The following is a 24,884-nucleotide window of genomic DNA, read 5'->3' as shown; positions in this document are numbered from 1 at the left end:
TTAAATTAACATGCAAATTTTGAGTAACAACCCCATAATGTATCTTTTGAAAAACATTAAAATTAGAACATGAAAATCAACGAAATTCAGGTACATAAGAACAGGTAATATATAGAAACATACATATATAGCACAATTAAAAGACAAAGTTTGACTCTTAAAAAACATATGTAATATTTTCACATTTAAAACTCCTTACATAACTTTTCAGAATTCTAAGAAAGCTCCTCTCATTATCCCTACTCTCAAAGAGTCTTAAGAAAAAACCAAGTCCAAAACTGTTACACCAAAATCTTATACTTGGAAATACAAAAATTCTTACTGCATTTTTCTTGGCTTGTGTAAAAGTTAATTTATTAATTAGTCCCTTAATTCAGATTTGAATATTTATATTGCCAATAGCAAAATGTCAAGGTTCACAATAGTTTCGATAAGATTATGTTGGGCGTTGAACCAGAACAAAATAAAGCTACACCTACTGGATTTGGTTTAATACGAAATGAATATTTACTTATGTATTAGAAAAGAAATACAATTGACTGACTTGATTTATATACAAAAGTATATATACGCGAGGGTCACCTTGTGGGTATGTATGGACAAAGTTGAAGGCACAATTTAATAAATAATACCTGAAGAACTCCTTAAGTTCGTTCAAGCTGATTTAGTTAATTACAATAAGTTAACACTAAGTATATTTTATGAAATAGAATTGATCACACATATAAGTATTGGATTGATTAATTCAAATCTATTTTTAGAAGTACTATTAAAGCGAAAAGTATTTAAAATTGGGCATTTTGCATTTTTAAGCCATTTCCAATCCCAACTCAAAATTTGACAGATCTTCTTTAGCCAAAAACAGTTATATTTAACTTTTAAAAAATTGAGTCAATAAATACTGATACTACCCAATAAAACTGAAATCTGCTTAGGCCATAGTATGAATTATTGAATCATTAAAAACCTAAGGTTTTCTTATTACTTATTGAAACCGATTTTTATACTCGATTCACACGATTCTAAATAGGATAGAAGAACTCAAAAGTTGAATTGAATGTGGTCATGCAGCTCTTCTTAGCTTTTTGTTATTTCTTAAACAACCCTCGCACATGGTATTTCTATATAAAGTGATATATGTATTTATCTAAGAGATATATGTATGTACAGACATACATATATGTAATGTTATCAGACCCATGTAAGAAAAGCAATTAACAATACTTTTAATTGGCTAACCTTTTTGTTTTCTTTGGTTTGGGTAAGTTCACTTTCACCTAAAGGTTTTTGTTTGGCTTTGTTTTTGCCATTTGCCATTTGCTTTTGTTTGCCATTTGACATTCGAACTGTATGCGATTTATGGGATTGGCTCTGTCGATTACTTGGCCATAAATCTTTTGGCCATTTGCTTATGGTCAGCAGCATCTCAACTGGTTCACTTTGACCTAACGCCATGCATATCTCAGTTGGGGTTGCGATGGGGGCGGGGGGTTTTGGAACAGGACACGCATTAAGTTTTCATGAGCATGTTTTATTTAGTTTTTGTTCCATTTTATCTCCTTCTCCTTGGTTTTCTTTACTCTGATAGCCAAAATATATATATATATGATACATATATTCATGCCCTTTCTCGGATTTCTGCTCCATTATTATGGCATTAACACAGCCGTTTAACTCATTTCGAATGGAAATGTTCGTTGAGCGAAATATAAATACAAAATATGCGAACTTGCTTGCTTCTAATTTGCAAAGTTTTTCACGTTGGCTGAAGCCCTGAACTGAACTTTAACCCGCCGCAGGTGTTAAAAATGATTTGCGAAAATGTAAAAGTTTCTCTTATAAATTCATAAGCAGTAAAAAAGAAATATATATGTATGTATATACGTACTATATATATAAATCGTTTTGCAAAAAGAAGTTAAAATTGCTTAAGTTTATTTTAGTGAAATATGAGCAAAGTTATATATAATTCTGTAGCAAAAGTCATGAGGATTGTATATTAGTTTTCTCTACATAAATATGTCATTTAGGCACGCCTTCTAAAAAATAAGTATGATTTAAAGTAAATGATTAAATTTATATCATTTTGTTTCATCAGAAGTTTTTGCTAAAAAATTTAAAACGTCTTTTGGCTGGAAGGAAAAAAAAACTGGGAAAATTCATCTTTCTTTGATGATAAAAACAGCTTAGGCACGATATAAATAACTTGGCATAAAGGTGGGATAATGACCTTTTTACCATGTCCTCTATACACACACACACACACACAAACACACACCTACACATCAGATACTTGAAATTGTTCAAGTCAACTTGGAACAAAAAATGAAAATTTAAATCATGAAAATTTTCGAGTAAAACTTACTAAAAGAAATATTCAAGCCAAAAACTTTCAACACACACAAGTGCAGATATATATACATATATAAATGGAGAATATGGTATATTTCTATGTAAGGCAAGCAAACACACAAAAAAGTGCCACCACCTGGCATCACCCAATGGCAAACAGTGAGTTGGTGGGTGAGTGGGTGGGTGGGTGAGTGAGCAGCGAATGCAAACCTCAGAAATGCCGCCAACAATTTAACAACTGACTTCATCTGAACTAAGCAAACAGTAGTTGCATATGGTGAAAAATGTGAAAAGCAGAAAGGGAAAACCAGGCTAAATGGAGGTCGGTGAACAAAAAAAAAAAAAAAAAACGAAAACCCAGGAAAACAAAAAAAGACAGGAGATTCGAGCAAAAAGAGCATGTTGCTTCGCTTTGTGCTTTGTGTGATGCTCATTTCTCTGTTTTCCTTCACATGTGTATTTTCCGGGGCTAATTTATGGTTTTTTTTTCTTTTTTTGCTGGTGTTAGTTTACTAAAACAATTTGTAACAAAACCCCAATTAAACCTGCTGCCAAGGTTTCCAACATTCTTTAGTAAAGTTTGATCCCAAAAGTATGCAATTGTATTCAAAATGACATTTCAATCTGCAAATGGTTGTTTTTTTAATAGGACAACTAAATTTGTTGTAGGTTAATTCATAATAAACAAGCTCTTGTAATGTAGAGTTTTCGTTGGGTAAAAATTATTATAAAAGCAGTTTCGAGTCTCCATATTTTGGATAATGTGTCAATAACATTTTAAAACTGCTTTAAAAAGAGATTAAGCTAAAAGATACTCACTTTGTAAAATGTTTTTCAATAAGATTCTAATTTTTCGACTACTATGATGACAATATTTAGGCTACTGACTCCGAGTTTAAATACCCTTGAAATTTTTATTGTTCATTATATAAAATGTTTTATCTAAAAAGTCCAATTTCCGCATGACAACTATATCGTATAGTTATTCGAATTTTATTAAAATATTTGAAACTATTAAAAATATGAGATCTAAATGATTTTAATTAACCGATGTTAATAATAAGTCACCAATGGGTATATAAACCTGACAAATGTTAATTTTTATCACAATAAATAAGAAAAACACCGAGTTATCACACTTACAGGCTTTGCCGTTTTATTGGGGCTATATCATATAGAGGTCCCATGCGGCGGAATTCGAGATAAGTAACCCAAAACATGAAATTGAATTACTAATTAAAAATAGTTTTTGAAACATTCATCTTATAAAATTCCAGCACACAATCAAGCTGAACGAGCGAAAATTCCAATTTTATCTTAGCATTTTTTCTACATAATTATTATTTTATTATTTATTAGTCACTGATTAATGTTGAACCAGAGGGCCGGGGCTAACTTTGACCCCGTCAAAGTTTGTATACCCTTGCAAGTTTTTTGTGTAAAAGGTCTAATGCTTGCGAAAGAACGGCTTAGAAAATAACGAAGTTATTGATCAAAGTCACTGTTCACCACCGATTGTTCCTATGGGAGCTATATGATATAGTCGCCCGATCTTAATCAAATTTGGCACAGTCATTAATAGATATGCTAAACTGAGAAATATAAATTTTTATGACAATTGCGTCAAAAGTAACGAAGTTATTGACAAAAGTCACTGTTTTCGAAAGATCGTTCCTATGGGAGCTATATGATATAGTCACCCGATCTTGATCAAATTTGGCATAGTCGTTTATATGTGTAATTAACTCACCAATATTAAATTTCACGATAATAGCTCAGAAAATACCGAAGTTATTAAGGACAGTCACTGTTCGTGACTTTGTCATTTCTATGGGAGCTATATGATATAGTGATCCGATCCGGCTGAATCCGAGATATACAACGCCTGCAGTATATACAAGCCCACATGCAAAATTTCAGCTCTGTAGCTCTTACGGTCTAGGAGGAGTTTGCGTTGATCCAGACGGACGGACGGACGGACGGACATGGCTATTTGAACTCGTCTCGTCGAGCTGATCATGAATATATATACTTTATATGGTCGGAGATGCTTCCTTCTATGCGTTGCACACTTCTGACCAAAATTAATATACCCTTTTTGCAAGGGTATAAAAAGTCAACTAGGGTGTCCCGTAAAAATAAAATTTTGGACTCTCAATCTGCACTGAAAATTGGAACGTAAAAATTATATTTAACGAGAGATTTCACAAGCATTGATTAATGCGTTTTTCATACAAATAAATAATAAATACTATATACATACATATGTGTTGTATTACCTTAAAATAAATCAAATATTTTACAAAACTTTATTTGTCTTCCATACATCTAACCAATTCCAATAATATTTGATACAAAATAAAAGTCGTTTACACAGAATGACCCATTTGATGACTAGGACTAGGACTAGAATTTTCGTGCTTCATTTTTTTTCCACCATATATACATACATATATGTACATACGCTCAGCATTTATATGTACAGTGAAACCTGGATACGATGAACATCGTTATACGAAAAACTCAACATAACGAATTTCTTTTTAAGTTCCTTGAAAAAAACTAATACTATTATTAAATAAGTTCCTACATAGCAGATTCGTCATATCGAGGTTTCACTGTATTTGCAAAATTCTAATTCAGAATTGTTTTAGATGACTGGTTCCAAGGCCATCGTTAAATAAATAAAATTTTCAATGGAACATTATCTTGGTTCTTGGGTATATAAACCGAAATTGTTCCAACCTAAGTTAGTAATAATACGGCCGCCACCATGAAAGTGTCTTGCCTTTATTGTGTATACCTCTGCCTTGCATTTTGCGAGGGCTTAACAATTCAATCAAGTGTGGTTTTAAGGAAGAAAGGGAATACAACGAGTGATAAGTGAGTGTACAAATTGTGATACACAAAAAAAATATTAATTCAATATACGAATAAACCCCAAAACAGCTCATTAGAAAACAAAGACTTGAATGAAACAAGTATCTTAACATCCTGTCCACGTCAGTTTGGAAAAGAAGGGATATTCAATATTAGCCTTCCGGGTCTCGAACCGTTTCCCGTTGTGTGCGATGCTAAAATTGCGGGAGCAGGTTGGACAGTAATTGCCAGTCGGTCAAATGTGAACCTGAATTTCTTCAGGAATTGGACGGACTACAAAAAAGGTTTCGGAGACATTTCCGGTGACTTCTTTATAGGACTCGATAAGCTCCATTCTATTACTAAGTCCCAAACCCATGAATTATATATTCATTTGGAGGATTTCGATGGGGTCACACGTTTCGCTCAATATGACGATTTTTACATTGAAAATGAAAATGTGTCGTATCAAATGACGAAATTAGGAACTTTTACTGGAGATGCTGGAGATTCATTAACTCATCACAAGGGTCAAAAGTTCTCGACTTATGATAGAGATAACGATTCACATTCAAGCAAGAATTGTGCTCTTGAACGCCTAGGTGGTTGGTGGTATAACGACTGTGCTTATAGGTATAATTATTTAATGTAGCTTAATTTTAAGTTGTCATATTAATATTAATTATTTCTATCTCTTTCAGCAATCTGTTTGGAAACTATTACACAGGGCAATATGACGGCTCTATGGCAGAGAAAGGCATATATTGGCATTATTTTCGTGGTATGAGCTATTCCTATAAAACGATGAAAATGATGGTGCGACCCAAATGCGGATGTTAAGCCAAGGCAAAAAAAAAAAATTAAACACAATAATGTCTTATTTTTATGTATAACCTATTCTTTTATTCATTTTAATAAAACCCTTGAACAACAAAACTCAATAAATGATAACTTTCCTTCTGCTAACAATTTATTTTTTTAATAATTTTCGAAAGTTTAAATTTTGAACACAATTTTTGTTAATATTCAAAGCTCATTCTACTCGTAAATCATATGAGAACATAATCAATTTTGTTATTTTACAGATTGGGCCATTAAGTATATGCCCAGCACGTTTTCAAATTATGAGGCAGAACCAAAAGCAGGACCAAGGACAAGGACATGCCAATGAGATATGTATCAAGAAATCTAAATTTGTTTGCTTTTGCCAACGATTTTTTCTTTTCAGTGCGCAAATAAATTAACATTAACATATGCCACGCCCCTCCACAACAAGAAACATAAAGCCTGTTTTCCTTACTTTTTTCAGACCAGCCAAATGGCTGAGCCGATTAAATTGGCAATCAACTCGAAAAGAGGAAAATTTCACGCATGCCTAAGGGAATCCTTCATACTCTTTTCATGCTTCAGGCACAAATGACATAATTACATGTAACTAGCCGAAAAAAAAAGCACACACAGAATACATGTTACGGAGAAGAAGTTTACATTTATGAGCCCGTCGGCTGTTACCTGGAAATTGACGACAGAATATGCCACATGATGGTGATGAGGATGATCATCATCATGGGAAGGCCCAGAGCGAGCGTTGCTATTTATGTCGCCATCAACGTTGCGGAAAAAGAAATGGTTAAAATGGGAGCAAGTAGCAAAATGGCTCCGTTGACACAGTTTCGGTGTTCGCCCAGCTGGGTCACCAGCAAGGATGATGCAGCAGCAGCAGCAGCAGCAGCATCCAACAGATGTGAGTGTAGAGTACTGAAAGCCGCAGGAATTATTACGAATGAGCGACGGCGGCGGCAAAGTTTGCATACTTTAAATGGTCTGCATAGTTAGTTGAGATAGTTCCTCACTATATGTGGATCTATCTATAAAATTCAAACTGAATAAATAACTTGAAAACAACAACAACTCTTGACAAATTTTGCTGTCCTCGACCAGTTTATCCAATTAACTTTAGGTGACCTCAGAGCACTCAGAGCTAAAAGGTGACCCCAACGCACTTAGACACAAGCCCCGTGGCATTTTCTTGGCCAGACATTTGGTCTTATATATTTTAATTACCATTTACATTAAAAGCTAAAAATTGCAGACGCTTCTTCATTTGCCGTTTGCTTTGAACTTTTAAAATTAGATTACAAGAACAAAAATCTTGTTGTTATTGTTGTTGTTGGAATATTAATTTTGGGTCTTTGGCATGGATTAAACTATGTATGCGTGAATGGGGAAAATGAAAAAACCATTCCCATATCCTTCTTTCTTCTATGTCTTCATGAGCCAGACCCAATCAATGAAGTAGAACAACAAGAAGAGGGTGGGTAAAATGTGGAGAGGGGTGGCGGAAAAAAACTTTTTTTACTGCCGCATTTCTTTCTTGTTTATTCTTTGAACTTCTCCAATTAAAAGTAAATATTGTGAGTAGTTTATCTCGATTTCATTCACACAGAGACCCTAGCATGCAATAGCACTACGAGTTTGCATAGGTTCCACTACAACAACTCAGCCCAAGCTAAGCCCCGCCCCCATTTTTCCGTCTCTGCGCCTTCTATGCCTTTAGCACGAATTCAGAATCAGCACAAGTTGACTAAGGCTTCGCCACACGCTTCGCCCTCTCGTTCTCTATGGAGCCTTTGTATCCCTACCGTTGTATCTGATTTCCACTTGAATCCCAAAAAGCGTTCCGCAGTGCCTTAAACTTTTGGCCTTCCCCCAACCGAAAAAGAAAACTTTCTTTGCCGCGTAATTTAATGCCATTTAAAGTAGAGAACACCAGACCAGACAGCCAACTTCATTCCGTATCTAATGGCCAGCGATGCGTAAATGCCAAAACATGAACTATACATCGTATTATATCAAGAGATGGTCGGTCCACAATTAAAACCCATGGCAAGTCTTATGAGAATTGGAAGATATTTGGCTTTACCAACCTTTTGCTTTGATTTTTTATTAAGTTTTGCATCTGGCCAATTTCTACTCACGCCCTTGGTGTGTGGGTGTATGTGTGTGTGTGTGAGAATGTGTGGTGCCAACACGTTTCAGCTGAACAAAATCAAGGAATAATTTTATTTACGATTCAACTTTGTATTACAGAACATATGAGTAAGTGCTGAACACTCACTCACTCACAATTCACTACTCACTCCTACACTAAAATTGAAGGCGTTTGCTTGTATGCTATGAATATATACAGTAAAGGCCACAAATTTATATACATGTTCAGCTTTAAAGTTTATTTATTATTTTTTTATGATCAATAAGTGAGAGAAAGTAAATTTTTTAGTGGAATATAAATCGATATTTAGCTAAATCACAATATTTAATGCACAGTACTTCTTGTGCAATTTGTTGTTGCCCTTTAAACCAATTTATTTATCAACTGTAACAAGAAAAAAAATACACGTCTTCATTATAATACGTAGAAACAGGTTTTATTCGTTCTAAGCATACATTGGGACTAAAAAGATGGTGCATTAAGATAGATAGTGGAAACTTGTTAAATTTTCCAGGCATGATAATGAAAGGAACTAAAGTAAATATTTATCTAAAATTGAAATAGTTTAATGATAGGCTGAACATTTTACGAAGCGGCACCATTAGATTAATAAACTAAGTTCCGAATCAGCCACCTAAAAGGATATAAAGAAACAAAGGAGTTCTATTTTCATGTCCTCTACTGTCCATATTTAGGTATATGTGCGATACAAGTAAATATCTGTTTTTCTTTGGAAAAAGGTGGCAAGTTTTATTGGCTCGAAATGTAATAAAATATAAACAAGTTGGTGGGGTGTTAAAGAAGAGAGAGAAAGAAAAAGAGAAAGAGAGAGAGAGAGTGTGGGTGGTTAAGGAGAGAGCAAAAATAATGCAGAAAGCATAAAAATGCGTGGCACAAAACTTTATGTGCAGAAAACGGAAACTGAAATGGCCCCATGTTAAGTTTTTTTTCTTTATGTAAGAGCGAAAAATAAAAACCCCGAAATTAATGCCAAGAACTTTTTTTGTTGTTCTTTTTGTTGAGCAAACAGATGTGAGAATTTGATTCTTATGTTTTCTTTTAGTTTACTTCTTTTGCTTATTTTTTGTAATGTACGACGAGTATGTGAAATATAAACTTGAATTTTAGAATCTCTGTGAAACTTAAAATGCGGCTCAGTAGACTTTAGTTGTATTTCAATTTACTATATACATACTTGAGAATTTAAGATTTACCGAAGATTCTTTTATTGTCCAAAGAGAAAATTTAGACTTGCTTTGACTTCAGAATGCCAAAAAACATCGATCAACTATATTAATGACTCTTTTTTGGGATTTGAGTTAAAGCAAGTGCAAGGATACATAAAGAGTTTGCTGCTAAATTCTTTTTCTTTTTTTAACTTACAATTTGCATTCATGCTATCGCCTTTAAAGAGTTTTCGACCTACCCACTTGACTACCATCGACCGTCGGACCGTCTCTCTCACTCGCTATATATCTATGAGTATCGTCATTTCACTAGCCATTGTTTTTTTGCCCAACTGTTCGTTTTGGCCTTTGCCTTTGCAGCACAACTCATTAAAAATTCCATTTTCATTTTGCCCATCATCCATTTTGATTTCATAGTCGAGTGCATGGCGGCGTGAAGGGGGAGGATTGGTGGCAAGTGGCAACGGCAAGCGGATGGCTGGCTGGCTGGATCCCAGCAGCTGGGATCGCCGTCAACGTTGGCGTGCAATTTCCAAAAGTGTTTACTTTCTTGCACATTGATTTCCACAGAACGATAGAGAGAGAGAGAGAGCAAGAGAGGGAGAGACAAGTAGCTGAAGAACTTTCACTTTGGCTTTCGGCCTGGCAATTTAATATTTTATTTATTTTCGCATTGTTGTTTTCTCCTTCGTTTCGTTTCGTTTCGTTTCGTTTCAGTTTGGGTTTTGTTTTATTTTTTATCCAACTTTTGTTGGTTAAATACTTGCGGGCGTAATTAAAAAATAAATACGAAAATTATGAAATGGAATGGATACAGATGCCGAATGCTGAATGCAGAACTACTTACTGCACAGTATATGAAACTGTAGCAGAAGCAGAAGCAGACGCAGTTGAAAGGGGCAACGAACTGGCCACAGTTAATTATTTGCCAGCCAGTTTGGCGTACGTGACGTATGCGTAATTTTTTCTCTTATTTTGTTACATTTACTGGGCTTATCTCTCTGGTCTTTGCCTTGAAAATGAATTATTTGCCCAGCATTCAATCAATATATACGTATACATATATATATATTTGTACTATTGAACCATATATAAGGTTGTACATACAATATACGAACAATATTTATGTAGAATTATGCGTGTGCAATTATTTTCAAGGGACAGGCAGAGTCTGACCCCATCTCTCTCTCTCTCTCTCTCTCTGTGAGTTAAGAGAGAGAGAAGGAGGGACACTGCAAGTGGAAAAGGTCAAATTGTGAAATAAATATGATAATACGATAGTCATAGCTCTATTTGGCCAATCAAAATGAACAAACTATACGTAAATTGGCGCATATCCCAGTGAGTTTTTCATCAGAATATGTAAATCGATATAAAATAGTAATAAATTGTAAATGGGCTTATCATATTTTGACCCACTGTAAGCCCTTTTCGCTATTATTCCAATTTGACTATTGTCATTGCGTTAATAAAATCAAAGAATTAACATTCTCACAATGACTCTGAAATACAGAAGAGTTTTTTTTTTATAAAGCAAATGCATTGTAATTATATTAAATAAAATCAATACAATGCAATTTTGTGACAATATGATTAAAAATAACAAAGATACGTGTTAAAATGTAAAGCTAAACGTTGAGTCAACAGTTAAAGTTAACTGGGTCAACTAGGTTAGGTCAATAAATCACTAAGTTTTCCTTTTTACCTTTTTTAACTGACAAGACTCTTCTTGCAAAAAATTCATTTCTTGCATTTCAAATGTTTTGTTGATGCCAGATAACTAATGTTTCTGTAAAGTTAAATAGCGATAACCAACACTAGAAAACGGCATTAAGGAAGAAAACTTCAAAGCGGAGCAGGAGAACTTTAACACAAAATCAAAAAACTAAGAAAATTGAATATAATTTATGGTAAATAATATTAATTTCAAAATAAAATGTCTAACATAATAAATAAAATAAAACAATTCTTTGTTCATTTCCCACCTCCGTGAATCAACTTTTACATACAATACTTAGCAATACTTTTAAGCACACTATTCAAAAAACACGATTATTTTGTACCTTTTTACTTTTGGCTGAAACATATTGTCGAAAATTTATTTCAAAATAAATTAGAATACTCGTTGATCACATTTTTCGAATTGATTTTTGCTTGTTTATCATCATTGAATTTATAACACTATCACTTCCATTTCACTCACTCATTATTTTAGTGTTTGCTTTAATTCATTTACATTTTGACACACTCACACCACACAGACGTACACACAAAACTCGATACACATTGATTCGAAAATGGATAGAATTAACGTTTGTATAATCGGTTCTGGCAATTGGGCCACAACGATTGCCCGCAATGTGGGTAGAAATGTGGCCAATTCACAGCATATGGAGCCCATCGTTTATATGTATGTCTATGAGGAAATAGTTGACGGACGAAAATTAACGGAAATTATCAACACGACGCACATCAATGTAAAGTATATGCCGGATTTTGTATTGCCAACTAATATTGTAAGTAGGGACGACAATTTGCTGCTGTTTCTTTAATTAATAGCTCCCTCTGTTTTTAGGTGGCTGTTGATGATGTGGTTAAAACAGCTAGAGATGCTGACATTTTAATATTTGCCATACCACCGACCTTTGTGAACAGCTGTTGCAAGACCCTCCTGGGTAAGGTCAAGCCCACGGCTCATGCAGTATCTCTTATAAAGGGTTTCGAACGCGGTGATGATGGTCAAATAGTTTTGATTTCACAGATTATAATGAGGCAATTGAAGGTTGAGAGGGAGAACACTCTCTGTTCGTTTTCTTGAATAATATGATTCTACATTTTTCTCCTTAGATACCCTGCTCTGTGTTGGTGGGCTGCAATTTGGCCCATGAGATAGCCAATGATAACTTTGTAGAGGGAACTATTGGTTGTCGTGATCAGAAATACTTTCGTCTACTACAAGATATCTTCAAGTCGGCCACATTTCGTGTAGTAGTCACTGATGATGCTGATTGTGTGGAGATTTGCTCCACCCTAAGGGTAATTTCGTAACTCTGCCAACAAGCTTGTAATATTTTTGAACTTTGGCTTTCAGAATGTCATTGCCTTTGGTGCTGGCTGTGCTGATGGCATGGAACTGAACGAGAATACCAAAGCTGGCATTATACGTCGTGGTTTTCTAGAGACTCTACAGTTTGTGGATGTTTTCTATCCTGGTTGCCGCATGGCCACATTTTTTGAGGCTTGCGGCATCTCCGACTTGGTCACCAGTTGTTATGGTAGAAAATTTTTAAAATTTTTCTCTAAAAGTTTTTAACTTTTCTTTCGTTTAGCCAATCGTAATCGCAAATTGGCCGAGGCATTTGTCAAGACTGGACAACCTTTGAGTGAACTGGAACATATTTTGATACCAGGTCACGAACCTTTGGGTCCAGTCACTGCCGAATTGGTACACATAATGCTTGAGAAGAAGGGTCTAGCTGATAAGTAAGTTATGGACTTGAGTTTTTTCTGACTTTAAGCTCGTATGTTTTTTATAGATTCCCATTATTCACAGTCATCTATAAGATCTGTGTGGGTGATCAACCTCTAACACGCTTGGTAGAGACCTTACGCTTTGCTCGAGAGGATATGTAAGAGAATGTAATTTGGATTTTCTATATTAATATTGATTTCATTATTTTTTTAGCTTTCATCCCACTCATACTTTTCAACTCTAATGAAATTTAGTAACAATAAAAACATCAGAAAAAACATTTTTCTCTCACTTATTATTGAAAATGCGTTTTGAAAATGCGAGTTATATATATATGTCTTAAGCATTTGCACAATAAATGAATGAATGAAAGAATGAAAACCCATTTGAACTCAATACCCAAACAAAGGCCATGCACATTTTATTGTTATGCGTCTTTTCTGCGTTTCTTTCTAGTTCTACTTCTTCTGTGTTTTGTTTTTTGTTCAAGTATTCCTTATGGAAAGTGCACTCCATTGAATGCACCCAAATGCTCCAAGCACTTGTTGAGGGTTTCACTTCACAACAGAAAATATGGAAAAGGGAATGAAGCTGAAAATAAAACCGCATTGCTTTCCCTTCTATTCTATTGTTTCTGTATCGAATAGTTTTTGGTATTGTGCTACCAATTGAAATAAAGGAAATGGGAGCAGGCAACAACAAGAAGCATCAAAACGCACCAGAAACTCGTTCTATCCTGAGTGCAGTCTGAATGACACACTTCCTAGTACAGTGACAATTCGATATTCGTAGGTGCGTTTTGCGAATTCTCTTGAACCCGGTCTTCTAGAACCATAAAATGAGTTGGGTACTTCCTAAATAAATATGTTCCTTGCAATTCTTGATGATAATTCGATATAATGAACAGCCTTAGGAACTTGTTTTGATCCATTGTGGTTATTAAGCATTTGTAAAATTGTCGGACTAATTTACGATCTTCCTGAAGTTTAAGTCTAACATGGTTTGAAGTATGGCAAAGATTGCTATAGTCCAAAGTGAGCCCTTTTGCACATAACCTTCCAAAAGGACTTCAATCTTGCTTTAAAGCAAGCTCAAATTTAAAATTTTTGTAGACATTTTCGAAATGTTTATAATAAATAACGAACTGAGTTTCAAAAGAAGATTTCTGACATCTTTTTTAGGTTAGTTTGGGTATTTTGAAGGTGTTTAATTTTGAGCTTTTATGGGCAGTCTTTATATTGCCTTTGGGTCGCGTCACAATCGGATTATACAATCCGAGTAGTGCAATTTTCATCCACTTTAGTGAGATTCCACTGTGCTACCTGCTACCTATGCCAGGTTCAGCAAACTTTTGTGGGCATTTAACAATATGTAATCAATCTAAGTTACTGCTAGATATATAAATTATAAGAGATTTGATTGTTCGCACTCTGTCTCTGTCTCTCTATCGATCTGCCTCTATTAATGTAATCAAATTGCATATAATAATTTTGTACATTTGAATTAATCCTCTTTACAAAATCAGCGGTAATCTCTTTTGTCATTTTTTGATTTAATTATGCCAAAAGGGGCGAAAAATGTGTCACAAAATTGTGCACGCGATTAAATGAATTGCATAAATAATTCACTTAGTAATAATTTTACAATGGTTATTATAGAATCTACATCTATATTTGTGTACATTGAAGAGGATTGGTCGGCGATGGAGAAATATATGGGAGATGGGAGGTGAAAGCGAACTCTTTCTATTTTATTGTAAACAATTTTGTTGTAAATTCGTTTTTGCAATTGTAATGGAGCTTATTTATGTAATATTCATATTTGGTTGTTAGTGAAGAGATTAGTGATTAAATTCTGAAGTATTTGCCGTCTCCTATTTATGTATGTATGTGTTGTTCCTGTGATTTTTTTTTTTTCAGAGTTTGTTAGATTCCCACATATTCCCAGGCACGTTGTAGGAAGTTTGCACTAATCTTTGGCACAGGAGGTCGCTCATCTTCATGGAAATAGTAATACATTTCGCTCATCATATAACGAATTTTTTGCATTATTGGGCTTTCGGCATCTGCCACAGTCTGGACTTCATCCTCTTTAAAGAATCTCCAGAATACAGCGAGGCCAATGCCAAATGTGGCCATTAGAAAGTAAATCAACTTTCGAAACATTTTACGGGACTTTTCCAAGTGATTTTTTTTTTACTATAATTTTCTAGGTTTTTCTTTTTTTTTTTGTTCCTCTTGCCCTTTGTTAGGTTAAAGGTTTTACGTTTTTTTTCCAGGCGTTTTAAATGGTGGCTAACTGTTATTCATAGCCCGCCCTTAATTACTATATATAGAGAGAGAGAGAGTCAGTTTTGGCTAGAAAATTTGTTTTCAACTTACCACACAAATACGATAAAAAAATTTATATGTTGTTAGGTTAATTTCGGAATCTATATTAACATTCAAGGCATAGATTGGCAGGATCGACTAGTTCAAACGTTTGATAGATAGATTTCTCTATGACGACGTTCGAACTGATGTTGTTGTCGTTGTTGTTGTTTTAACACAATTTGTTCAATTTCGCAACAATAACAAAGTCAACACTAACACCAGAAAGGAAGAGACAGAGAGAAAGAGAAAATGGGGCAGGGGAGTCTGACTGGCACGAAGGACTTTCGTTGTATTTACCAACTGGGTTGGGTTTGGTTGATGGTTGGTCTTGTAAAACACGAAATGAAGTATACTTTTAGGCGCACTCCACTTGCACACACACACACACACACACCTATACACAAACATATATAAATGAACAGATACGTTTGCATAAGCCGAGACGTGTGTAACGTACAAAATTGTTATTTATTTTTTGAAGTGCTTGCGCTTTATTTCAAGCGAAGGGGCGAACGAAATGTGTCTGAACGTCATTGAGTCAGTCGGCCAGTCGGCAGGAAACCAGGTGCACACACGCACACACACACACTCACTCTCTTCTTAGCATTCAGTTTACCATTTGTCGTCACATTTGGCAAATTTACCGTGTAATTATCAGTAAAAACGAAAAGCCAAAAATGCCTTCAAAATGCAACAAGAATTGGGCAAATAAGTCTGGTTTCTGTTCTGGTCTGCAACTCTTTCTCCTTCTTCCTCCTTCGTGCAGCTGCAGCAGCTTCTGCCTGGTTGGTTGATATGCAAATTTTGTAGCTTTTTCATGTCTGGTCGACTGGCGTGTGTTTGCCTAACTGGCATATTTGTTTAGTCGGACCATGGCCCAAAAATGTATTTTGGAGCGGGAACGAATTCTCGTTTTGAATTCTCATTTTAACCTGCCCCTTTAACTCGCCCCTCATATGCATGTATTTTCATTTTTGTCACAGGCAAAGATACATATGTATATGAAATTTGCACAGTGCTTCATGGCTCGAAAATCTATAAATACAAAACTAGTTAATAAAACTATATACCAAATTGCATATTTATGTTGGATGGCTTACCCCAGAAATATCTAAAAAGATAGTTCGACAGAATCTTTAAAATTTAATTGAAATAATAACTAAATATAAATAAAATATTTACAAACATCAAGCCATTAAAATCTGTAAAATTTATTTCCGTAATGGAAATAACCTTTTTCATGTCCTAAATCTATCTTAAAAGTAAAGCCTTTGAAAAATTATACCTTCTTTAGCTTACCCTATTGAAATGAAAACTTTTTTTGTTAACCTAATTTACTTGGGTTTGTATGTAGGAACAAACCTTTAACTAACCTTACCTTGATGCTGTCCAAAATTATATATAGCTAGCTAGAACCCTAATTTATAAAGAGATAGAAAGAGATTCCTCCACTTCAAAGAAATGTCTAAAAAAAATAGAGCACTCTACTATGAAATACAAACAAATTTTATTTACACATTTCCAAGACTTTTTACCACTGTGCTTGATTGCTTGGTCTTTGTGTCGTAATAAAGCGATTGATATAAGGTAAACTGCATGGTTTTATAACTAGATTATTATTTTTTTTTTTTGAAAAGACTAGGTTAGATAGTTCAATCATAAAGTTTTTGTTTAACCTGTCGTGACATAAACGTAACCGTATAATTTCTTGCCATATTATTTTTTTACTATTTTTTTCCAAAGAAAACTTCTGGCTTACACCTTAAATTTGTTGTAGAAATCGACAAAAGGTCAAAAGACCAATTGAAATTTCCCTTTGTTCTTGTTTTCTTTTATCCTTTCTTACTCCATGGACGTCTTATCTATCAATCAGGAAGTGTATATCAAAAGATCCGATGGTCGTGTTCATTTGGCTAGTATTATCAAACTGGATGGCGGCTCAAATAATATAGTTACTGTAGAATGGTCCGAGGGCAGTGCCATACAGGGCAAAGAGTTGCCCATTGAGTCGATTGTGAAGCTAAATCCACAGATTTATGAGGCCCCCCTGTGCAGCACAGCCTCGATATCTCCCAGAGCTACGCCAAAATGTCCTCTTGCCTTGGCCCGCCTAAAGGCTGGTGGCAGCTCATTCGCCCCACGGCGTTTGGCGCCGCGAGTTGTGACCGCCATGCCCAGGCAATTGCCTCGCGATGATGTAGTCTTGGATCAGATTGATCACCTGAGGCAGCAGCGTGAGAAGCGTCGCCAACAGCAAGCTTTGGCCAGGGATATGCGCGAGAAGCAAAAGAACGAAGATCCTGGTAATCCACATTGGGAATTGGCCAGAATGATACGCTTACACCGGTTGCAAATGGATTTTCATCCACTACGCTTGGGTATACGAGGACAACTCAAACAGCATCAGATTGTTGTGTGTGTTAGAAAGCGTCCATTGAATCGCAGGGAGCAAAGGGAAAGGGAGCTCGATGTCATCACTGTGCCCACGAAGGATTCTCTGGTTGTGCATGAACCGCGTAAACATGTCAATTTGGTCAAGTTTCTGGAGAATCACAACTTTCGCTTTGATTATACGTTCAATGAGGAGTGCTCCAATGCCATGGTCTATGAGTATACGGCTCGCCCATTGGTCCGTCATGTCTTTGAGGGGGGAATGGCTACTTGTTTCGCCTATGGCCAGACTGGCAGTGGCAAGACACATACAATGGGTGGCCAATTCACTGGCAAGCAACAGAATCCTCGGGATGGCATCTATGCCATGGCAGCCGTTGATGTCTTTGATAATTTGCGACAGACCAAATATGTTCGTTTGGGTCTAACAGTTACCTGTTGTTTCTTTGAGATCTATGGCTCAAGGGTATACGATTTGCTTATGCCAGGAAAACCACAATTGCGAGTCCTTGAAGATGGTCATCAGGTCGTACAAGTTGTCGGTCTCACCGAAAAGGCAGTCAAGGCTACCAGCGATGTTTTGACCCTCTTGGAATTGGGAAATACTGTACGCACTTCGGGACAAACATCAGCCAATGCCAAGTCATCACGCTCCCATGCTGTTTTCCAGATAGTTTTACGCTACACTAAAAATAATCGTCTTCATGGTAAATTTTCACTCATCGATTTGGCGGGAAACGAGCGAGGAGCCGACAATAGCTCAGCGGATCGTCTAACCCGCTTGGAGGCAGCTGAAATCAATAAATCACTGCTGGCCCTCAAGGAATGCATTCGTGCATTGGGTCGTCAATCCGCTCATGTGCCCTTCCGTGGCTCGAAGCTAACTCAAGTGCTGCGGGACTCCTTTATTGGTGGCGTCAAAGTCAAGACTTGCATGATAGCCATGATCTCTCCTGGATTGAATTCTGTTGAGCATACTCTCAATACTTTGCGCTATGCAGATCGTGTCAAAGAACTCACGGCCCAACCCCCTTCTCCCAAGAGACCAGCCACGGATCATGTGGTTTCACTCTACTACGATGAGGAGAGCAATGGCCTATGGAGCCACAGAAATTCTCTGCCTGACTTGACCGCATCTCAAACAGCATTGAGACCAGGACCATCTGCCACATCTTTGCCAGAAGATGGAGATGCCAGTGCATCTAATGGTATATACAGTGTATGGAACTCACATAAATGTCATCGCAACCAAGAGGATGATAACTTGGCCTATTTCAATGCTGTCACCGATAACTATCATCTAACCGAGGAGGCAAAGAAGCAGGAGGGAACAGCAGCCAAGAACAAACCAAAGTAAGAGTTTCTTCTTTTCGATTTCTACAACAAATAATCTATTAGGTGGTCCACTCCACAATTAGACAACCACTTTCAGACACATCCAGACATATCATTTTACACATTGTACTCGACTCAAAATTGACAATCTTTAAAAGTAATGGAATAAAAATTTGTATTGTGTGTGAAGAAAGAAAAATTATTTTAAATTAAAGACCGGGAATATAAAGGTTTAGGAATAATTTAGGGTGCTGGGGTCAAGACAGAGTTTGACAAACAATAAACAAAGAAAAGCTCAAACAAGTTTTCATCTTCACGGTCATAGAATTAATGATAGTGTAAAGAAGAAAGAAATATACGACTTTATTTCATCTTTGAGTGTTCTATTTCTTTTAAAAGGTGTCGAAAATGACAAGACTCATCCCAACAGTAAACAGGATGAGCAAGCATAACAATAGATTATGAATAGAATCCGACTTTGGCTCATAAACAATTCACTTGCAATAAAATTAACATTCTTTCCAAACTTGAAGCCTGAAAGTAACGAAATAGTATGTTAAGGCTTAAAGGAGTGTGCCCTTAGTTTCGATGGCTAAGATAGTTTGGAGGACACGTTTCGTTCTCCCACCACGAGCATTATGTTATGGAAGAATCTGCTCTCTAATGTTGTTGAGCTTGGCTCACGAGGAAACGAACTGAAGGAAATAATCATGTTAACACACAAGCTTGTGATCTTAAAAACTCTTGCCTTTCTCCAATCTTTTCAAACTTTCAACATATTTGAGAGTTTATTAAAAGGATTCTAAACCTTTACATAGTTTTGTATAGGTTATATATATAAATATTTCTTCAAGGTACGAAGTCAAAAGTTTAGGAAAAACCTTTTTCTACTTACGATTTTAGATACAGAAAGTCAACATGCTTACTCCGTTTTAGGGGATATATCAATTCAATTCCTTAGTAAATTTCAGTAGCTTGTCTCTTCTCATAAGTTAAACTGCTGCTTTACTCATTTCACTAAGATTCCAATGACTTTCAATCAATTGTGGTTCCAGTTTCGGTCACCCAAAATGATTAACCAGATGTCCAAGAATTGCTTTAACTATTCATAAGTATTTATCTATATCGGATGCCTCTGATGGGTCAGTTCATTTAGCTTGTCAAATAACCCAACACAAATACAAATACATATGCACATATATACATATACATATATGTATATATATATGAAGGTATAACCAAAAATTTCCCGTCACTGCTGAATTCAAGCTAAGCGCAAACATTTTCCGCATAGTTGCGCATTAAGTCAAACCAAGCCAAATCCAAAAAAAAAAAAGAAGGCGAAGAAAACTTACTTTTCGTTGCCCTACCAACTGAGTTTTTCTCTCATTTTTATCTGCTTAGAGAGGAAGAGGAGCTTCTCTTCCGCCTTCATTGACAGCTGTCAATATACAATATGCGCTACTTGGACCGAGGGGGAATGGCGGGGGTGCGGAAGATGGCGGGGGATTATGATGAAGCAAAGACACGTCTTACGACAAAGCTTTGTGTCAATATATTAAATTATGGCTTAAAGGCTTTTACCTTTGGCTTTTGTGCAACTTTTTGGTTTCATTTAGGCAAAAAACTTTGCGCAAATCCGCCAATAAATACGTAAAAGCATTTTGTTATTTTTGCTTATTTCTCTTTCACTCTCCCGCTGTCTCTCGCTATCCAATTGTATTCTCTTTCTCGTTTGGATTTTGTTACTGCCCATTAATTAAAAATGAAATGAAATTCGACTAAAAATAGCTAAATAATTAAATGCATTTTTGCATAGACTAACAACAACAACAATGAGAACTCGGGTAAACATTTCAATTTTGAAAATGTCTGACGGACTGACAGTTAGACAAAGAGACAGACTAGAAATGCGGGAGAGGGTTGGAAGGAAGGGGTGAATCGGGGGGCAAAACTTTGTTAGTTTTTGCAACTTTTGCCATTAACATTAAAAACCAATTAAAATAACTTTAATCAACTAGAAGGCAAAACTAAATAAAAAATACTCCTTCCCTTCTTTTCCACGGTTTCTATCTTCTTTTCTATCTGTTTTCTCTTCCACTTTGTTACGTTGCTCATACGCACCGTGAAACTCGAGTTTAAGAAAAAGCTCATAAAGTGTTGGAGCGAGTATGAAAAATCTTTTTTAATTAAAAAGCAACTGTTTTGACATCATAACTGAGTCATTGCAACTTTTGCTATAATTTTGTTTTTTTTTTTTTTGTTTTTCTATTTTCATTATCTATTTTTTTGTTATTTTAGTTTTTAATTGTGTTATGCCACAACTTTTTAGCTGTCAGAATGTTTATCATCATATGTATATATATAGGTATATATTTTAAATGAGGGGGGACTAAAAGATAACTCCATACACGCTGCTGAAGCTGACATGAGCAGATTTATGTCATATCCGCTATATGAACTTAATGAGTAACTGATAAACTTATTTGGACCTTGGAAATTATCGGCTTCACTTAGTTCTGTTGTAAAAGCCCTCAGAACTCATGTGCTTCAAATCATTTGTTGCTGAAGATTCTAATTGAGAGAAGTAGTTATTTGGACTAAATTAGAAGAATGTAACGAGCTTAGAATCAATTAGTAGACCAATACAACAAGTTATTTCAATATATTTATCTCTGATGATTTCTGATATTTAATTGAAAATGAACGTATAACAATTACTTATTTACACATTAAATGTTATCAAACATAACAAGATACTTATATCGATCAAAAAATGTTTGAGCTTTAATTTGTTGCCAAGTCAAACTGAAATTTCAACTGCTATCCAGATTCGTTTCAGCTACTCTTTTCTCTCTTATCTCTCTCTCACTCTCTATCTCAGTTTTCATCTCAAACTCTGGCTCTTCCAATCTCTTTGAATGCCTTGCAACATTCCCATTACTCACTCAGGCATAAGGACTTGAGGCTTCTATCGATTCACTCTTGAAGAAAAAGTTTCCTTAAGGCATTTTTGGTGGTCTCAGCCACTTGCCACTTGGCTTCAGTTACAGTTTTAGTAGCCCAAAAATGAAATTGCAGCAGGCAAAAATGCATTAGAGAGAGATAGAAAGAGAAAAGTAATCGATATAAAGAGATTTGCTGCTTTCGAAATCTGGTTTTAGGCCGAGTTAACTGAACACATTAATGTGACTTATCAGTTTCAAATTGAAATGTTTGCACTTGAACGAATTCGAAACGCGTTTCCTTCCGGTTCTGTTTGCTAAATGGCAAAATGGGAAAAGTGTGTGTGAGTGAGTGTTTATGTTTATCGAATTTATGTAGGTAGCCATGATGTTAAGGACATAAGGATGAAAGCAGAGATAGGAATTAGGGAAATGGCAGGAGAAGACGCCAGCAGTTGATACCAGCTACATATACATACATACAAATATACATATGTATGTATATCTCTTCTAGCCGTTTTAATGCCAGGTTAGGTAAACACTTTGCGAAATGAATTAACTTTAAGCCACAAAATTTGTGCCCGTGTGTCGTATATGTGTGTGTGTTGTGTTTGCTCACGTATATATACACCTACATACATATAGATATGCGTGTGTTTCTGTGTGTGTGTGTGTGTGTGTGTGTGTGCTTAGACATAAATGCTCGTAATTGTTTATTTACATAACTTGACGTGAGATTAAAGACACTTTGATTAACGATGCGAACGAACCAAAAGACAAGAAATTAAATTGTATACATTAAATTTTTGACAGGCAAATTCAGATTCAGAAATAGACACACACACACACACACACATTGACTAGGCAATCTAATTGAAGTTCAAAAATATCAATTAAATACACCTCCAATATCAATTTGTCAATCAAAAATCTTGGTAAACAATCTACAAATATTCTCTGATTTTAGGATGAGTTCCTTTCTTCTCTGCATGAAGTAAATAAGAAAGATTTATAATAACTTATAAGATAATCAATGCGTTCGGGAAAACTTTTCAAATCAAAGACTTCCGTCTCTATCAGGACTTAAACTTTATTCGCATTATCATTTGGTTTTCATTTTGGACTCAGAGCCAGCAAAATCAAACATATAAGATTAAAAAAGTATTAAAAACTCAAGACAATTAATAGGTTAATTTAATTGAAGTAATTTACGAAAAAAGGCAAAAGGATATCTCCACTTACTCCAGCTTGACATTTGTGCCATCTGCTATCTATTCAAACTAATTTCTAACACAAGAAGGGGTTATCTTTAGATACCTTCTATTACTAAAACAAGATATACAACATAGACATATGTAAGTATGCACAAATAGAATCCTTCCTGTTGCTTTGGCAAGCTTTAACTAAAGCTTACTTGAGCTTTGAGATTGAGCTAAACACCTGAACTCGTATGATAAGTGAGTCTTTTATGTAAGTCAGTTCTGCATTCACATTCAAAGGTGAATAAACAACTCATTTTGTATGAGAAGTGGGGAATGGGAAATACTATTTGCTTTAAAGCCCTTCTGAGATGCAGTCAAGAAATTGGGTTTCAGTTGCAGTATAAATGCAACATATGAATGATACACAGAATGCACAGAAGCAGATTATATGGGTAACCAAAAGTTGGCCACAAACGCTGTTGACAAACAGAGACAACAACAACAAGGTAGTTCAAAAGTCGGATTTACACAGAGTCAATATGTATCTTCATTAGTTTTCATTATAAGAACCAACTTTTGGGATCGGAAAGAGACATATTTGTGATTGAAAATCATTTACTACACATAAATCAAGCTAGAAAAAGATATTTTGGTAGTTACAAGACAGTACTTTTAACGGTATATTTTAATCATTTGATATTCTGTTTTATTTAGGACATATTTCCAAGATACAGTCCAGCATTTCTTAGGATGCTTACTAAGGTAAACGATTGGTTTAGTATCTCTGAGAAAAAAATTCTTAAGTGGCTAAATTTGAATTAATGAAAAATTCTTTATTAAAAATTGGCATTTCAGCACTTCTAATATACCCATACTCTCCTCACTACATAGTATGAATAACTATCTCGCTTAAACGTTTTTTTCTATCTATTCTTAACAATCTATCTCGAATTGCTCAAACGCTCAAACTATTTTCACTTCGTTTCGACTTTTTTCTTTCTTGTTGTTGTGTGTCATTTCGATCTGCCTGGGAAAATGTTTACAATGATAATTGTCCTGCTCCTTTTCCTTAGTCCAACGCCCCCTTCGTCGTCCTCCTTAATCTGCCTTCTTCAGATTGTTGTCATTTTCGAGCCAATAAATTGTTGGCAGCTGCATGTTTTCTCTGCCTTTCTCTCGCTCTCTCTCTCTTTCTCTGTTGTCCTGTTCATTGTTACTGTTGTTCTGTATGTCCTTCCAGTTGGCATGGCTCGAGGCGAATTATTTATGTCGAGAATTACAGTTTAAATAATTCCCCTCAGTACTTCAGCAATGGCAAGCAAATAAATAACATTTACTGCAACTTTAAAATGCATTTCAGATTAAACAGATAACGACAAAAACAAAAAAAATACCAACAAACGTAATCAGCTAAAAATTGTTGCACCTGAGAAAGATTGCTACAAATATTCAGATGTGTTTGCGTTTGTGTTTGTATGTAAATTTTTGAACTCTTAAGCCAAATTGGCCCAGTTTTGCACCACATTTTGAGACGTCAAGTCAAGTGGCAAACATGCAACTAACAACTATGGCGAGATCGCGTGTTGCAGAATATGAAAAAAAACATTAGAAGAAAATGCCTCAAGATAAAACTAAACTTTTGCATATTTAACCAACACTGTCAGACGTCGTTGCCAACAAGGAGGACACACTGCAATCCAAAGGCCACTAAAAGTCAATTAAAACAAGGTTACCCGGTATACAAAATTCAAAGTCTAAATCATTATTTTTATAGAAA

At 35.4% G+C, this 24,884-nt stretch overlaps 3 protein-coding genes and 1 long non-coding RNA gene across 4 annotated transcripts; 3 read left to right on the top strand and 1 right to left on the bottom strand.

Moving 5' to 3' along the window:
* Window positions 1-5,125: 5,125 nt before the first annotated feature.
* Window positions 5,126-6,128, top strand: LOC111519829 (ficolin-1-like). Its single transcript, XM_047009950.1, has 3 exons — window positions 5,126-5,235; window positions 5,302-5,844; window positions 5,913-6,128. Exons 1-3 carry the CDS (start codon window positions 5,126-5,128, stop codon window positions 6,049-6,051), a joined length of 792 nt encoding a protein of 263 aa, XP_046865906.1. The 3' UTR covers window positions 6,052-6,128.
* A 5,443-nt stretch (window positions 6,129-11,571) lies between these two features.
* LOC6639851 (glycerol-3-phosphate dehydrogenase [NAD(+)], cytoplasmic) lies at window positions 11,572-13,142 on the top strand. The gene is made up of 7 exons (XM_002062668.4): window positions 11,572-11,906; window positions 11,966-12,172; window positions 12,238-12,426; window positions 12,482-12,665; window positions 12,720-12,873; window positions 12,927-13,019; window positions 13,076-13,142. Exons 1-7 carry the CDS (start codon window positions 11,688-11,690, stop codon window positions 13,104-13,106), a joined length of 1,077 nt encoding a protein of 358 aa, XP_002062704.3. The 5' UTR covers window positions 11,572-11,687; the 3' UTR covers window positions 13,107-13,142.
* A 1,433-nt stretch (window positions 13,143-14,575) lies between these two features.
* Window positions 14,576-15,391, bottom strand: LOC124460008. The gene is made up of 2 exons (XR_006953964.1): window positions 15,244-15,391; window positions 14,576-15,187 (listed from the first exon to the last, which is right to left on the bottom strand). It is a non-coding gene; the product is annotated as an uncharacterized LOC124460008 (long non-coding RNA).
* Window positions 15,392-16,903: 1,512 nt separating this feature from the next.
* LOC6639879 (kinesin-like protein Klp59C) lies at window positions 16,904-19,153 on the top strand. The gene has a single exon (XM_002062669.4). It carries the CDS (start codon window positions 17,084-17,086, stop codon window positions 18,980-18,982), a length of 1,899 nt encoding a protein of 632 aa, XP_002062705.1. The 5' UTR covers window positions 16,904-17,083; the 3' UTR covers window positions 18,983-19,153.
* The last annotated feature ends 5,731 nt before the right edge of the window (window positions 19,154-24,884 follow it).

The sequence above is a fragment of the Drosophila willistoni genome (assembly GCF_018902025.1).
Source record: "Drosophila willistoni isolate 14030-0811.24 chromosome 2L unlocalized genomic scaffold, UCI_dwil_1.1 Seg196, whole genome shotgun sequence".
NCBI classification, from domain to species: Eukaryota; Metazoa; Arthropoda; class Insecta; order Diptera; family Drosophilidae; genus Drosophila; species Drosophila willistoni.
Note: the sequence above shows the minus strand (reverse complement) of the source record. Positions and strands in the feature narration are given on the sequence as shown.